At 29.4% G+C, this 18,434-nt stretch overlaps 1 protein-coding gene across 1 annotated transcript; it reads right to left on the reverse strand.

Moving 5' to 3' along the window:
• Positions 1-13,227: 13,227 nt before the first annotated feature.
• Positions 13,228-18,039, reverse strand: LOC145127306 (protein FAR1-RELATED SEQUENCE 3-like). Its single transcript, XM_079062523.1, has 13 exons — positions 18,034-18,039; positions 17,702-17,857; positions 17,562-17,573; positions 17,289-17,418; positions 16,357-16,488; positions 16,170-16,253; positions 15,595-15,947; positions 15,147-15,484; positions 14,871-15,066; positions 14,129-14,545; positions 13,890-14,008; positions 13,761-13,821; positions 13,228-13,707 (listed from the first exon to the last, which is right to left on the reverse strand). The coding sequence occupies exons 1-13, from the start codon at positions 18,037-18,039 to the stop codon at positions 13,228-13,230; spliced, it is 2,484 nt and encodes an 827-aa protein (XP_078918649.1).
• Positions 18,040-18,434: the final 395 nt, after the last annotated feature.

Genomic DNA, 18,434 nt, shown 5'->3' on the forward strand with positions numbered 1-18,434 from the left:
TTTTTTTGACTAAATACGGAATGACATTCCGGATTCTTGACTAAAATTTCGAAATATGAACAGTACTCCGGAATGCCTAATTTCGGAGTATTGTTCATATTTCGGACATAAATTTCGGATTGGGAAAAAAATTCCGGAATTTAAAAAACAAGTCTGAAATCCAAAGAACAATTCCAGAATTTCAAGAAAAAAATCATTTTTTTCTTAATTTAACAAAAAACAAACATAATAATGTGAACTATATACAATATAAGTGTATATAATTATACATTTTATTGAAAAAACGATAATATTAAACATTATAAAATGTAGCATTCGGAATCCCAAAGAAACAAAATAATTTCTTTGAAATTAAAAAAATTAAAAAAAAATAATCTGAAAAAAGATAAACTGTACTCCGGAATATGAACAGTACTCCGGAATTAGGCATTCCGAAGAAAGTGGTTATTTTTCAAAAACTGAAAAAATAAGGTTATTTTTTTAAAAACCTCATTTGTAATGGTTAGTTTACTCAATTTCCCATAAAAAATGAAGGATCCTTAATTATATATAAAATAATTTAATAATTATAATTTCTTAGAAGATGTCTGTGAGAAATGTATTTCACCCGCAGACTTTGGTCCATGCCTTTTTGGAGAATACGACGCATGGACGTTTTGATGTCTACGGTCTTCTAAAAAAGAAATTGTCTTCAAGAATGTGTAGACGTAAGCATCTTCCTGCTCGCAAACACAAATGCTTAAAAAGAGCTTTTCCAAAAAAAAAAAAAACAAAGGCCACCTTAAACTTTGAGATGGCTTAAATATATGGGTTTTAGAATCATACATCGCAATGTTGGTTGATATATCGGGAGTTTTGCTAATGACAAAATTACAAAAATGGTCTCTATGGTTGTAAAAATTATGTGATTTTGGTCAAAAAAAAATGTTTTGTGGTGCAAAAGTAGTCCAATTTGAGATACCTTATGTATTTTTTATCCAAAAATATTAACTTTAACAACTTGGTTGTTAATTTTTTCAAAATAACAATTTTACTCTCAGGTAACGTTTCTGCAACCAAAATACAAGGACCGTTTCTGCATCTTTTCTTTTTAATTTTATTCAATTATTATACATCAAATCCTTTTTTTAATTTCATTTTATGATTACTTTTTTTATAGTAATATATTAATAAATAAAATTTTTAATATATAATATTTATATATTAATAAATATTACTTTATTTGATTATTAATTATTAATTATATTTAGTTAATTATTTTCTAATTTCTTTTTTAATAGATTATTTATTTTTATTGTATTATTATATATTAATTAATATCATTTAAATATATAATATTCATATATTAAAAAATATTATTTTATTGGATTATTAATTTCTTTTTTATTAGATTAATTCTTTTTTATTGGATTATAATTTACTAATAAAAATTATTTTTAATATATAATATTTATATATTAATAAATATTATTTTATTGAATTACTATTTTTAATTGTTTTCTTCATTATTTTAAATAAAAAAAACCCCAAAGTAAATCACACCCAACATAATCTCCTAATTTATTATAAATATTTGGAAGATAACATATTTTTGACAACACCACACCATCACCTAGTTCGGTAGTCGTGAGTGAGTGAAAAATTTTTAAAATAAATTAGAATGGTGGTGGTGTTTTCCAAAAATAAAAAAGAAATTAATCCAAACAATATGGTGAGGGTCGTGCGATCAATAACTTCAGAGTATGTGCGATGGGAGAGACGTATAATGTCGAAAAAGAGTCGGACTACTATGTCATACTACAAGAGATCTTAGAGATCGGGTATTATGACAGCAGACCCTCGACCATTGTACTGTTTAATTGTATATGGTTTGATAAAAAAGACGGTGTAATAGTTAACAAAACCACTTGACTGATGTCAAACCCAACTTTCCACTTCAAATTGACAACATTTTTTATTTGTCATCACAGAACAAGTGTTTATACACCATATCCTTCACGACAAAGGAGACGAAAGATAAGTGGACGGTTATCAAGACAAAATCAAGAGGGGTATTTAAAGTCACCGAAGCTAAAATGGAAGCACATGGAATCTTTCAGGTTGAAGAGTGGTTTAAGTCACCCCTCTACTATAACTCGTGCGGAACGACTGCGCCTAGGCTCAACTACAAAGACGTGTGACCAAATATCTAATGACGAGAATGAGGGATCCGAGAAGGAAGACGAAGAAGAGGAAGATTTTGAAGACATAGATGATGGAAATCAGTTGTTTTATTTAGACTATTAATTTCTTTTAGTTATTTTTTCTAATTTCGTTTTTTATTGGATTAATTATTATTATTATTTTTGGATAAAACCACCACCATCCTAATTTAGTTTTAAAAAAGTTTCACACATCTCACCATTACCAAATTAGGTGATGGTGGTGGTGTTGTCCAAAATATGTAATCTTCTAAATATTTAAAATAAATTAGGAGATGTGTTTTTGGGTTTTTTGATTTAAAATAATAAAGAAAACAATGAAAAGAAATTAAATGCAATTAAAAAATACTAACACAATAAAATAATGTTTATAATAAATATTATATATTAAAAAAAATTTGTTAATAAATTATAATCCAATAAAAAACTAATCTAAATAAAAAAGAAATTATAACTTAATAAAGTAATATTTTTTAATATATAAATATTATATATTTAAAATAATACTTATTACTAAATAATAATACAATGAAAGAGAAATAAACCCTTAAAACGTAATTAAAAAATAATTAACTAAATATAAACTCATAATACAATAAACAATTTTTTTTAATATATAAATATTATATATTAAAAATAATATTTATTAATATATAATCATTCAATAAAAAATAATCTAATAAAAAGAAATTTATAAAAGACTTAATGTATAATAATTGATTAAAATTTAAATAAAGAGATGTATAAATGGTCCTGTAGTTTGGTTGTAGAAATGGTTCCTAAGGGAAAAATTGGTATTTTGAAAAAGTTAATAGTCAAACTATTAAAGTTAACATTTTTTGACTAAAAATGCACAAGGTACCCAAAATCGGACCAATTTTGCACAACAAAATAATTTTGGACCAAAATCATATAATTTTGACAACCACATGGACCATTTTGGCAATTTTGTCTTTGCTAATAGTGTATTTGCCTTTGAAATATTTATTTTCCTAAATATTGAATTCTTCCTAATCTTGAGTATTGAAAATCCTTTAGGGTTTTACATTGTGTATAGGCTTTAAACCATAAAAATATTAATGACTTATTATTGTTTGGACCTTTTCGCAAATTGTTTTCTTAAAATATTATTGTTTCACAAAAGACTAGAATACTTTTATTTTTAAATGATTGTTTCAAATAGCTCATATAAAATAAAAATGATATTCTGTTACCCAATGATTACCTGGAATAGACTAATCCTATAATATCTTATAAATGTTCAAATGATTTCTCTGGATGACAATACCTAGAAAATCATATGTATATAATTAAATTTGAATTAAAGATCATATTAATAAAATAATTTAATAAATAATAAATCAACATCAAATTTGGTACTTTACATATAATCAACAAAAAAAACTACGTAACAATATATAAGAAAAGTATACTTAAATTAACATCAAATAAAAAAAAGTTAGATATAAAATATTATTTTATAAACAACAAAATAAATTGATATAACATTTGAATAAATGTAATATAAGGAAAAAAAATGAAATTTCTTCAAATTTAATTGACTAAAGTAACGTCCTTTCAAGTGGAGCACTAGACTATTGAAAGCCCAGTAAGCCTCAAGAATATCTCGGCCTACTCATTGTATCAAGAAATGTGGACCTAATCGAGTCCGGTTGACATGAAGCATATTTTTATTGAAAAGATTGAACTTATTTTCATTGTAGAAAAAATTATGTAGTATACCGTAGTGATATAAGTTACATCATATCTGATTAAATCATTTTAAACTTAAAAAACAATTTCAAAATTAGATGCATTGATAATTGAATGTAATAGTTTGGATGCAACTTTAATTTAAAATATCTGTTAATATAATTTTTTTTGAAAAATAAATGTAAGGAGGTACATAAGTTACCAAACTAAATTTAAATTCGTAAATAAATAACACATTTTAGATTGTATGCTAGTACAATCATGTAGGACATAAAAATGCCAGTTTTAGTGGGGGTCCATATGCAATTATGCATGATCATCAAACTAGAGGCCTACACAAAATCGGATTTTCAATATCAAACTAAAACCGGTCTGAAAACGGTTTTTATCAAAATCCGGTTATTCCTCGTCCGATCCGATATGGTCATATATGACTCGATTTCGTATTTTAAGGAAAAAGCATATTAGATATTGGATTAGAAAATTCGGATTTGAAATGCCAATTAAAAGTGAGTTTTATTCCAAGATCAACTCTAAACCGATCGCACGAGTTTTGTCTTTTTCTTTTCATACCAAAAAACCGGTTTGAATCTGATTTTTTTTGGGGAAACCAGTTTGAATATAAACCCCCCAAAACCCGATTAAAATCCAAAAATGTGCACCTCCGCATCCAACCGATCACCTTTGTATTTGGAGTCTAATAAAGGATATTCCATTCGCTATTATGGCAAGTCCAAAACATGCCAACTTTTCATCCTCTGAATTGTTGAGATTTTTTGGATTAAACATAAATCACTTTGGACCAAAGTCCTAAACAAGCCAAACTTTTCACCCTTCGGATCGGCGTTGACCAAACCAGGCTTTTCCGGAGTGCATGTTGATCTGGCATGGCCCATGCACACAGTGGCCGACCTGCTATAGAGACAGGGGTAGCCTGACACCTACCATACTACTGTACTGACCATGAATAACCGTGACCACGAAACCCATACAGATTCATGGAAAAACTGTTAAGGCCACTTAAACAACAACGCCCTATTAAAAGACTATAAACCACCGTCATCCGTCTAATATAATCTTCTTGAATTTTTTTATATATAGGTATAACCTCTAAAAAAAATTTGCAACCCGTTATTTTTTTTTCTAGGTCCACCCGTACGTGTTCACACCTAAGGAAATGGTAGACAGTTTCCATTGTGCATATGGATAGTAGTTATGGGATCTCATTGTATTGGACTTTCACATGAAAGGTGTGTTACATGTATATTTGTTTATAAGCATGTTTTCACAAGGCACTGTGATGCGTGTTTTTGTTTGACAAGTTTTGCCAATACAATCAGTCTAAACTTATAAAAATGACATGCATCCCAAATTCCGAATGTGGCATGGATCCACGTGCATGAAAAAAACAGTATACTATATATATGACTAGCCCATTTGTGTACTTAGAAATGTGTGACAGGAAATTATAAGAGAATTTCCACTATGCATATCGAGAAAGTTTATGAGGTCTCGTGGTTATGATGTACATGAAAAGTGCATTACATGATTATGTGTTTATAAACATGTTTCATAAGGCATTGCTAGTACATATTTTTGTTCAACAAGTTTTTGTAGACTTAATTTTATACATGTATAAATTGTTTCTCAAGTATATATACAATTCACACGACGCCAAAATAAGCAAAGAGTGAAAGAGACAAAGTAAGGTATATAGCATTAGAAAAGAGTCGGGTTGCTTACTTGCTTTTCGTTTATGTATTGAACTTTTGTATTACTATCTTAGTAATGTATTATCATTTCACGAGAATAAAGTTCTTAAAGCATGTTGTTGAGTATTTTAAAAAACTTCATATATAACATTGGTGATAACACTTTGATTTAATATTGATAAGGCATACCACTTTTGGCCTAACGGCTAGCGATATCAAGAGTTGACATTCACTTAAATATTCAAGTTCCGTTTATAATAAAACTATGTAAATTTGAAATTAATATATTATTTGCATATGTAAGTCGTTCTCTCTCTCTCTCTCTCTCTCTCTCTCTCTCTCTCTATATATATATATATATATATATATATATATATATATATATATATATATTCCCTAAAAATCATAAAAATGCATAAAAAAATACTTAGAGATCACAAATCTTTTTTTTTTGACTTTATATTTACAAAAATCGCAGTTTTTTTAATAAAATCGCTGAAAAAAAAAATTAAAAAACCAAAACAAAATTTTAATTGTCAGCGGTTTTGTTAATAAAGTTGCGAATTTTGTACCTATAATGTCAAAAAAAAAATTTGTGATCTCTAAGTATTTTCTTTTATGCATTTTTTTGATTTTAGGGTTTTTTATTTTCCATACAACCTATATATATATATATATATATATATATATATATATATATATATATATATATATATATATATATATATATAGGCTTAGGTTATTTTGTTAACACTATTTATTATGTTATTGTATTAATCATTTTGGGCCAATGAAATATGTAATATTTAAATGAAAATTATTTTTATAAAATAGATTTCAAATAAATGAAAAAGTCTTCACATTTAATGAAAAAGGATCAGGAAGGGTATATGTGTACATTTGCCCTCTCCATTAAAATAGGAAACTGCTCCATTTTCATAACTTCCCCCGCATAATCCCTACAACTACGCATAAGTCCGGATTCCACTACCCTCTGTTTTGGAACACGAAATCAATGAAAATCTTCTATAATCAACCAAAAATAGCGGTGGATTGTGTTGTTTTCTTAGTATAAAGTGTTATAGTATTGAAGATCGTTCAAAGAACGTGGACTGTGATCGTTCAAAAAACAAAAAGAAATTGCAGTAGAATAAGGAATACAAGGACGAGTTCTTTCAAATCGAAATTTAAGAACACACAAGCAACGGTTTTGAATCTAGATGAAGACGATGATGAATTCGTTACTCCGCCTAGAGGTATTTTTTTTAAAGTTTTTTTAAGGTAATCGTTTGAGTACAGAACATTCTTTTGGAATTTTTGAAAAATGAAGTAGATGCATGTGGTTGTTAAGTTCGTTTAAGTAACAAATAACAAAAATCTGTAAAAATGGAGTATTTTTTTCATTAGGGTTTTCTGAAATTGGAGATTTACAAACGAAAATTTTTACTGTACAGATATTGGTAATGTGATTCTTGAAGAAATTGTGTTTGTTATTGTGTATTTTGTTGTGTTTTGTAACCGCGAGAATCGATGTTGTTTCTGTCCTGTATTTCGTTTAGAGATATGTTGTTGTGGTTGTGATGTAAGTCAGACTACATGATATTCTGTAAGAAGTAAAATGTTAGTTATTGAAATGCATTCTTCCAGAATACTAACTATGTAAAACGGAGTGAACGTAGTTGTTGTTGTGGTAATTTAGGGTGTTAATGTTTTCTTTGTTATTGAAATTTTTTCTAGTATTTTGAGATATTTTTTTAAAAAAATGCATACATCTTTCAAGGTCTTTATGTTATGATAGAATCTAGTACTATAATGTTGTATTGTTTTAATTAATTTGGTATTTTTATTTTTATAATTTGTAGTTTTATTCCTATTATTTTGATGCTGCGGTTTAGTTGTATGTATGGTGTGTATGTAATTCTAACATAATTAGTTTAATTAAATGTGTTAAATTCGTAAAAAATGTGTAACATGTGAAGGGGATGTAGTGGTTAAATAAGTCTAAGTCTCACACAATCTTTAAAAATTAATGTTCATATTGGGATTAATATTGGGTCTTTGTATATGTGTTTGTTTCTCTGTGTTTGTTATTGCGATCTTTGATGATTTAGTGTTATTGTAGCAAAGATGTGGTTTTAATTTTAACATAAAAATTATACTTATGTTTATTGCGTTCTTACAGAATGAACAAAATCAAAATTATAATAGAAGCACTGTAACAGAATTGTGTTTGTGTACATTATACGTATTAGCATTATGATAGAATTTACTCCTACTACTTATAATTCTAGTAGAATCATTGTAAAATAGTCAATGTAACACATTTGTGTGTCTATGTTATGCTTATTAGCATTCTAATAGAATTTGGTCCTAAAAATTAAAATTCTAATAGAATCATTGTTAGGGTATGTGTGTACATGCTTACTTAATTGTAACAGAAGTAAGTGTATATTGGGGTCATACAGATTGGAATGTGACTGTTTAATATGAAGATTCCTATTAACTAAATGTGTATGTTTTTATTACTGAGAAGTTTGATGAATTAATTTTTTTTTAATATTTGGTTTTAATTCTTGTAGAAACATGTTTTGGATTTGTGTTTCATCCTTACAGAATGAAAAGTTGTATAATACTTTTAGTTTTTATAAGTAATGAACTATGGCTGGTTACTTTGAAAACTATTATTAACCAACGTTAATCATTCATTTCATTAGTTGTTGCAGAAGCTGATCCAGTCCCAATTAATGTTGATACTTCAAGCCAAACAAAGGTGAGAAGGAACTACCGTACCAGATCAACACCCGTTAAAGAGAATATCAGTACTCAACGTACAGGTAGATTAAAATTTTTTGGCTTATGAAGGAAAATAACAATAATTTTAGAAAATGTTGATAGCCAATATGTATTAATTGTTAATTAATGAAGCAGAAGGTGGCGGAAGTGGACAAAATGATATGAATATTGTTGGATCAAGCAAAACAAAGAAACAGAGGAAAAAAACTTCAAAATCAGAACATGGAAAGAACAATGTTGAATGTGGTAAGACATGTTAGATAATAAGTGCATGTAATTAATGAGTTCAACTATATGTTTCTGATATGGCTAATATAGAGTTTATTATTCTATTGAAGTTGTATTATACGATTAGTAATTGTTTTTTTGTGATATAACAGATTTTAACAAAGATAAGAAATACACAATACAAATTGACAGCACAAGTGTAAGAAGTCTGAAAAGGAAGGGTTCTGATAGAAATACACCTGTTAAGGACAAGAAGAAATCGTCGGATGCAAGTGGTGAAAGGAAAAAACCAAGAGGTTTAAATGAGATTTTTATGGAGAGTATTAGTGGGTCAAAGAAAAACAATGAAAAGGCTAATATTGGTGTGGATATGGAAGATAAGGAAGATGTTGTAGAAAGGAAAAAGGTGGTGCAAGATGCACATTCAAAGAAAGGTCCAAAAAGAAAGAAAGGAAAAGTAGAACATGAAAATGATAAAATCAAAACAATGGAGGGGAAGGTCAGAAAAATAAGCAAGGACCATCCAGAAAGTTATAGGAGACTTGCAACTAGGATGACTCCTGGAAGGATAAGTTCAGCTGTGAAAGTAATGTCACCCGCACAGAAAAATGGGATTGTGTCAATGGGATTTGGTTCACTTCTTCATATTGACATGGACACTACTCCGGGTTTACTTAACTACTATCTGTTAGATCACTATGATCCAGATAGTAGTCGTCTAGTTCTGGAAAATATGCTCATAACAATTACGAAAGACACAGTGCATGAGATGTTGGGTTTACCAAATGCGGGGGAAGACTTTCTGAGGTTGAGTAGTTGTGATAAGGATAATGAAGTTCTGCAAGAATGGAAAGGCCAATACGACAAAAAAGGGTTCAATGGTGAAGAATACCTGAAAAGGATCAAAAACACAAAGCAAGACAGTCTTATGTTTAGGCTGAATTTCCTGACCCTTTTCATTAACACATTTGCTGAATCAACTTTGAGTGGTACAAATCAAATTAATGTTGTGAATAAGTTGGTCTTGGTAAAGGACTTTTCTAAAATTGATTGGTGCAAGTATATCCTAGATTGTTTGGTAAACAGAAAACAACTGTGGAGAAGAGATGATAAGACATGCTATTACAGTGGACCTATACTAGTTTTGACGGTAATATTGTTGTGTATATTAAATATTTACTTTATTTTATGACAGTAATATGTATAATGAATTATTTAATGAAGTTTAATCTTTTTTGATGTAGCTGGTGTATGTATATAGAATGAAGTTCACAGGTTTGAAGATACTGAAAAGGTTACCGTTTGTTAGAAATGTTACTGGTTCTTTACTTGAAAAAATAGAGAAGATGGAGATTAGTGCTGGGGGGATTGGTAGGCAGTTACCAGAAAACTTTGAGGATATTGGTGATGATGATGGAATGGTTGATGAAGATGATATGTTGGACGGGATGATGAGGGATTATGGTGACGAGGAGGTAAGCTATAAATTCACTAAGAATTCAGAACAATATTTCTTTCAGAATTGTAAAAAATGATAGTTTAATATGAAACATAAATGTAGATGTGGCTGATTTAAATTGAATGACTTGATTTATAGTTATTGATCTATTTGGAACATTAATTTTTTTAGAATATTAATCATGATATGTTAATATAAAACTTACAGGCATACGTGGCTGTTATGGAGTAATATTGTCTGAAAAGAAGAATATTGAAAAAGCTCTAAAACATGGAATTGAGAAATTCCCAGACAGCTTGAGCTTGAAGGAGTGGTGTGAAAAAAACGAAAAATTGTTCAAAGAAGTTAATAATGCAGAGAGTGGAGGAATGAAAGACAAGGATCCTAGTTTTGATGGTCATAGTAACAAAGGAGATGCAGATGGTGGTAAAGAAGCAGAATTCTCGCCAATTAGAGGATTGGTAGTTGAAGGGGAAAAGAAGGATGATGGTGGAGGTTTCAGTACACCTCAAATGGATAAGGTAGATAATACAGATAATCTAACCTGTTCACAATTCTTGGAGAATCCTAAAGTGTTGGCAACAACAATTAAAATGACGGATGAGGCTGTGTTGGAAAGTTATAAAAAAGAGAAAAAAAGAGGAAAGAAAATCATGGAAACAGTTGAGGTATGTGAGGAAGATGATGACCATGGAAAAAGGGGAAAAAGAGATCAAAAGATACTTGTATATGGAAAATCACCTTTTGTTGAAAGGATTGTTAGAATGAGTGACAAGGTGAAGAAGGATGAAATGTCGTTATACAACTCAGTTTTTGCATCAAAAAGAGATTATGGGTAAGTTAAATAATACAATTTAGTGGTTTGCTTTTAAAATGTGGTGTTATAACAGTGATCATTTTATAATTGTCGAGCAGGGAAGAGATATGGAACATTGGTAGCGGGCATGTGTTGCATCAAGGATTCGCATATCATTTTAAAAGCAACACGTTTATTCATGCGATAATCATTGACTGTTGGTCATCATTACTCAACAGAATGGAGGAACTCGGGGATGTAGGATCAGTTTCTAGAGTATTCTTTGACACAAATTTTTTGGTAAGTATTTAAATTAAAATTAGTTCCAGTCGAATAATATGTGTTTTATTGATTGGTTTATTAATCTGTACAGGCAGAAGAGATACTGGGTGGATCATTGTCACCTGAAAGAACTCAAAAATTATTTGATTCGATGTTGAAACTCCACCTTAAAAGTTTACCAAAAGAGGAAAAGCTGAAGGATATTGGACTGGTGATTTAATTAAACCTTGTTTTTTTATCAATTACAACCATAACATACAATCCTATCTTATTGGACCACTATGTGTTATGTAACAGGTTTTCTTCCCAATAGTTGATAAAAGCAAATATTATCTGATATGCTTTGATCTAAGGGTTCCAACATACTACATTATAGACCATGTGACCCGAAATGGTTCCGTTGAGGAAATCTATGGAATAAAACACATTCATGTGGTATGTTGAAGCTTTATTATTTGAAAGATTTAAAATACATGAGTTTAATATTGAATTGTAAAATGATTGTTTTGTATCGCAGAAAAAGTTGCTTGGGAACTATTTGAAAACAGAGAATTACCAAAAGCAACAGCTTTCAACAAGATTAAAGCTCGTGTAATGAAAATGACATGGAAAGTAGAGAAAGAAGGATCAGACTGTGGAGTATATCTTATGAGGCATATGGAGTCATATATGGGGGAAAATGAAGGGCGTTGGGATTGTGGTTTTACAGGAAAAAAACAGACTGATTTACTTGCATTAAATAATCTAAGAATCAAATACATGGCAAAGCTTATGAAATCAGAGTACAACAAACATAAAAGTATGTTGGAGAAAGATGCAGAAGCATATGAGAGGCTTGATCCATTGCAGATATTGGCTATGATGAATGAAGTGAAGGAAATCAGGGAGAAGCAGAAACGTGGAAGGCGTCGATTTTAAGATGGGAGTGTTATGATGTTAGGATGGTTGGTTTTGAAAGAAGTTTGGTAGTATGTTTGGTTTAAGTCTATGTTTTTTTATTTTGGTATAGTATTGTGTGTTTTGGGGTAACAATTTATCATGGTAGGATTGTTATATGGTGTAAGACTTTTGGTAACATTGTTTGTTTTGGTCTAACTTATTTGCTTGGGGAACAATGTTGATGTCTTTTATTATGTTCTAGAATTGTTTGTTTTTTAGAAACAGGTTAATGTGAATGGTGTTTTTTCTAGTAGAATTTATTTTTTGGTAATTGTTACTACTTGATTGATGTTGGAAAGTGTATATGGATATGAAAGCTATCAAAATATGCAATGTTTTGGAAGATGGTTTGTAATGTACATGTAAGTTTAGTTTATAAATCATACATTATGATATGCATTTGTTGTGGTAGTTTGATACAAGTTAGTGTAGACAGTTTTAGTGTATGTAAAATGTTTTAAGTATAATTACATGATATTCTGATGGAATGTATCTGTTTGAGTACAAGTGGTAGAATGTATGAAGATTATGATTTACCATGATTGTTTCGATGATATATGTCATATAGGATACAAAATAGTCATGTGTAAGAATTGTTAGATTTGACTGTACATAATGTTCTGGAAGAATATAATAGCTTATGTTACAAATGGTAAAGTGTAACCAAATGAGTTGTTGAAAGATGGTTTGTAATGCACATGCATGTTTTGATTTTCAAGAATAATATGTGTACATTTGCCCTGTCCATTAAAAAAGGAAACTGCTAAATGTTATGTTTACAAGATATTCTGACAGAATATATGTGCTGTTTTGCAAGTGGTAGAATGTATGAACATTATGATTTTCCTTGTTTGTTTCAATTTTGAATTTCAGATAAGATGCACATTAATCGTGGTAGAATGTATGAAGGTTATGTTGTTACATGTTAGGATACTCATTAATGGTAGATAAGAATTGTTACAAAATATGCAAAAGTGTATAACAATGTATGACAATTTTATTAAATACGATGAAATTTGTAAGCAGTAAAATAAATAAAGAGGAAACAAAAAAGTTTTAATGTAATATAATATTAAAAGAAAAACTACATATAAAGCATACTACTTAGACACGTTTTTTAAGAGGACAATTTCGTTTATCATGGTTAGCCATCTGTTTACATAAAACACACTTTCGCTTAGGCTTCGAACCAACTTTTTGCAGCATTTCTTTTTTTGATTTTAATCTCTTGCCACGACTGCCGGTTCCCTTATTACGAATATCTGATGGGTTGTCAATATCGGGAGCATCATTAGTTAATTCTACGCCTATAATCTGGTTGTAGAATGCTTCTCTTGATGGCATCTCAGGGGCTGGACAATCATCTACAAATTTTTTCTTCAGCTTATTCAACTCTTCAAGGTATGACTTTAACTTCGATGCATCATGGCTTAAAAATGAAACACAACGATCTACGTTTGAAAAAATTTCAATAGCCGTCATGTCAGAGTTAGAGTCTAGTAAAGAATTAGAAAAACGCCTTTTAAGCAATTCTGTTGGAACAACATCCCGACGCCACCGTTTCATAATGTATTCTTCAGGAATCTGTTCAATACTATAGAACTTAAAAATACAAAATATGTGCCTACACAAAATACCGACATGTTCAAAATGCATGCAGGTACATTTGTATGAACCATCTGTTGTTGAGTGTGTAACCTGGAATATGTATGAAAAAATATGAGTTTCAGTAATAAAGTATTGTTGTGTGATTAAAAAAAAATTACGCATTGTTAAAGTAATAACGTACGATGTATTGGGTATCCTCTGTAAGACGATCGTAATGGTATTCCTCAAGTTTGTCATCAACAACAGGACTTGATGGTTGCCTTGTTATGTTCTTTTGCTTCTCCAAAACAATAATAGTGTCAACATAATTATTAGAAGTAACACTCATTTGGAAACAAGTGTTATCAGAATCTGATATCTCTTTCTACACCTGATAAAAAAATTTACGAGTGTAAACCTTTGAAGCATGTGCTTCAATTGGACTAGATGTGATGAATCTAGGAAGTGTTGTAGCAGTGTTAAAGTCGTTGACAACTTGATTACGCCTTTGCCGTTCCATAACACCCTCAAATGTCATCATAAACATTAAAAGATAAGAACCAGTAAGGGTATTGTTCTGAAACGACCAATTTTGGCCTTCCGACAATGATGTAGTTCTCATAAGACCAGACATCGGTATGTCCTTGAAAAATGCAGGTACCCAACGTCTACGCAACCCATACATCTCTTGCAACCACTTGTTATTTGAAATGTTAAACTCATTTAAACAAGATTTCCATTCCTTTTCAAAATCATGTGGTTCCAGCTTAGAATTCCAAATTATAGAGTGAAAATGCTTTCGAAAGGCTGAGTTTGTGGCTAGTTGCGATGTTATCTGAAAAAAAAAATTATATGTTAGTATAAAATAAATAATTGTGCTGCACAAGGAATGAAGGGTCTGAATGGTGTAAACTATGAATTCTAACAGAATGTTCTTTAAAATTCTTAAAGAATGTATCTTAAAATCTAGCAAAAGCCGGTAATGAATTGTAGTTGTAGCATAGATTTTGTTCTGAAATATTTTATTTCTAATTGAAGAATATGTGCTAACAAGGTAAACATAGTGAGTTTGGGTTGAATATAAAAAAAATATCGACCTTGTTTGGAAGTTTTTTTGTAATATGCCACATACAAAACCTATGTGCTGACATTGGAAATACTTCATTAACAGCCTTGTTTAAAGCTGGATCTTGATCTGTAAGAACAAATGTAGGTTGTTTTTTGAATGATTTCAAAAATGCTCTAAGCAGCCACGAGTAAGAACTAGCGTCTTCTCTACTCAAAAGTCCAGCGCCAAAAGTCACACATTTCTTATGATTATCTATCCCAGTGAAAGGTACGAAAACCATATCATATCTGTTTAAAAATATAAAACTTGGTAAGCGTTATTGGAATCAAGAAAAATTATGTGAAAAGATTGCAAAATTTAAAAATACTTATTCATGCTGAATGTGACATCCAGAGAAACAACGTCTCCAAAAGCATTGTAGTTGTACTTTGCAGTTTCGTCAGCCCAAAAAATCGAATTCAATTTTTTCTCAATAACTCTAAAATCGAAAGAAAAACTTGGGATATTTTTTTTCCTCTCCAGCATCTTCAATACAAGGAATTTTGAATCCCTGGCACCTATGTAAGAATTGAGATTTCTCGTACTGTTCTTGAAATCAGAAACCAACCCACCTCGAATGTCATAACCACCTTGAAGTCCGGAATACAATCTATGTGCTCTTGAGGCACCAATATTTTGCTTTGACAAGTTATGAATAAAGATCTCCTGTGAATAATCAATTTTCCTCTTTGTACGAGACAAAAACATATTGTCCTTACCAAACAACATATGATTATGTTGTTCAACAAATTCAGCAACATTATATTTATTAGTACCATGTAGTAGAATAACAACAATTTTCGCTTTGCATTCGCACCTAAATGAGTCTTTCCTTCTCTTAATCTTATTATGTTGAGGGTGTCCAAAGTATCCACTTTAGCGGTTGTTGGTTTACCTTCCCGATTGCATAGCAAATGTCGTTGTGTGGTAATGCCAGATTCGGTTGTTCTAAATGGTCCAAGCCTGACATCAAAGCCTGCTAATGATGCATAATTGTAATACATTGATAATGCTGCTGTATATGAATCAAAAATTGAATTGATTTTAGTTTTGATGTTGTCTGAAACAACAGGAATCCAATACGATGATCCACCAGGAGAGACATAATCATGTGTAACATGAGATTGTTCTGCATAAAAGAAAAATCAAAAAAGTTTCAAAGAATTAATCTAGTTTATTAAACTTTTTTTTCATATACTAACCTTTCTAAAATTCAATGTTATCATCGTCTATAGTATAATCTGCCTCATTATCATTGAACTCGAATTCATTTTCTGCATCTTTTAATAAGAGTATGTGTAATGGATACGTAAATATATATAAAAACGAAAAAATACTTAAAATACATCACCTGGGTTATGATTACTAGATTCACCGAAATGATATTCGGAATTGTCATACATGTGATCTTGAATGTGTTCTAATGGATCCTCATCTTTGCAAGTGCAAGTTACACAAAAACACAAAAAACAATAGAAAATTTCAACATTATTATTATACAAAATAACACATATTAAAAACTTATAAAGTAAATTCACCTAAATTTAGATTGCTACTCTCAGATATTTGAAAGTCGACATTATGTAGAGAGTCATGATCCCGTAACCCGAAATTTTCATACTCCTTAGGAAATTCATGTTGATCATGAACATGATCGTCACCAGCTGATACTGTATCATCCATAAGATAAGTAACAACACGATTGAACACCAGTTGATATGAGAAAGCAAAATAAATGCAATATTACAAAATTTGAGCCAATTCAATATATATTAAAAAAGGAGAAATCGTGTAATTGATATGTAACTAAAAATGCGTGATATCTGTATTCATTGTTATCAAATATTTGGTTTTTTAAAATTTTTAGAAAGATTGTAAGGATAATAATCAACACAAAATCGTATTATTCATCATGATATTGTAAATATTTGACATATTCAACTTCCAAATATAATAAATTGCGTATATATGACTTCAACACATCCTGCGTTTTAAATTAAACTTTTAAAAAATTAATTCTGCAAACTTTAAGAAAAAAAAAATTAATTGAATTTACAAATGATTTCTGGTTTGTTATGACATAAACGCGTATATGAAATAATCAATTAATATCACAAGCGTGTTATTCTGTGAGAAAATCACAAACAAGATCTACAATAAAAATATTTTTCACACATTTGTTCTGTATATTCTCGTACAACTTAACATAGACATACATATACCACGGTATCATGATACAACAATCTTATTCTGTAAAACTATATGTGATAATAATAACAGCAAATTTATTTTGCTCCTGTTTGATCTGTATATTGTAATACAAATTAGCATTCAGGTAGAATTTCATCCCAAGAATTCTAACAGAATCGTTGACTAATCAAAATGTAAAAGGAAATTAGAAACACTTATTCTGTACGAATAATAAGCATTGTGTTTTTTTTATTTAATATATATTGTAATCAACAATTACATTCTACTACTTTGGATAAAAAGAATTGTGTTTTTGTTTGTTCTGTACGAATAATAAAAATTATATTTTGTATCGCACATTCATACAGAATGTGTACATATGACATTAAGTACAACACAATTACGAAGAACTGTTATATCCAGAAACATTAGAACAAAAATACATTTACAACAACAACTCTGTATTCATATGATAAATAAGAAAATGTATGGAATTTTAATCAAACTCAAAATGAGAATTATTAATATTAATTGAATGAAAACATAAACTTACAAGGATAACCCCCTATAATTCATGAATCCATATCATTATTATACTGAAATAAAACTCCATAAAATCCGATAAGACTAAATTGAAAACATTATTCAGATCATAAAATATGTTGACGAAGTAAAAATCTACTCTCTGTTGACCCTTGCTTGAGGACAATTCCTCCTATCATGACCAACACCAAAACAAATCCCACATCTTCTTATTTTCTTCCGATCTTGATGCACTTGGCATTGATTGACATTCCGATCATTGTTATCAGAAAAGTCCTTCTTATTGTTATCAATATAATCTTTGTTCTGAAAAAAACAGCAATAAAATTGAAAACATGAATTTCATCACTGGAATATCGTAAAGAACAAATATGAGATGAATCATATAAATGATTATTTTTAACTATGAATATACAAAAATTTATATGCACATGATAAATGATACTTCAAAAATATAAAAAAAAATTCCATGAACAACATACCTCCATTAACGAACTATCAGAATAAGAAAACTGCTCTGAAGATGATGAACTATGAATCTGCAATTGATTGAAACGTATACGATATATATATATATATATATATATATATATATATATATATATATATATATATGTTATTTTCGTTGATAAAATGCATATTTAATAGTCTGATATTTAGGAATTTGATTGATATCAATCAAAGTTTAATTAACTGGGGAAAAATAAATTATATTGCAAGATTACATTAATACCCTTTTAGAATAATTGGTCCACATTTGTCTATACAATAACACAATACTTAGTTTAAACAAAAGAACTTATCTCTCTCTCTCTCTCTCTCTATATATATATATATATATATATATATATATATATATATATATATATATTCCAAAGCTAGA

Source organism: Lactuca virosa, chromosome 7, assembly GCF_052849685.1.
Source record: "Lactuca virosa cultivar CGN04683 chromosome 7, Lactuca_virosa_CGN04683_v6, whole genome shotgun sequence".
Lineage (NCBI taxonomy): Eukaryota > Viridiplantae > Streptophyta > Magnoliopsida > Asterales > Asteraceae > Lactuca > Lactuca virosa.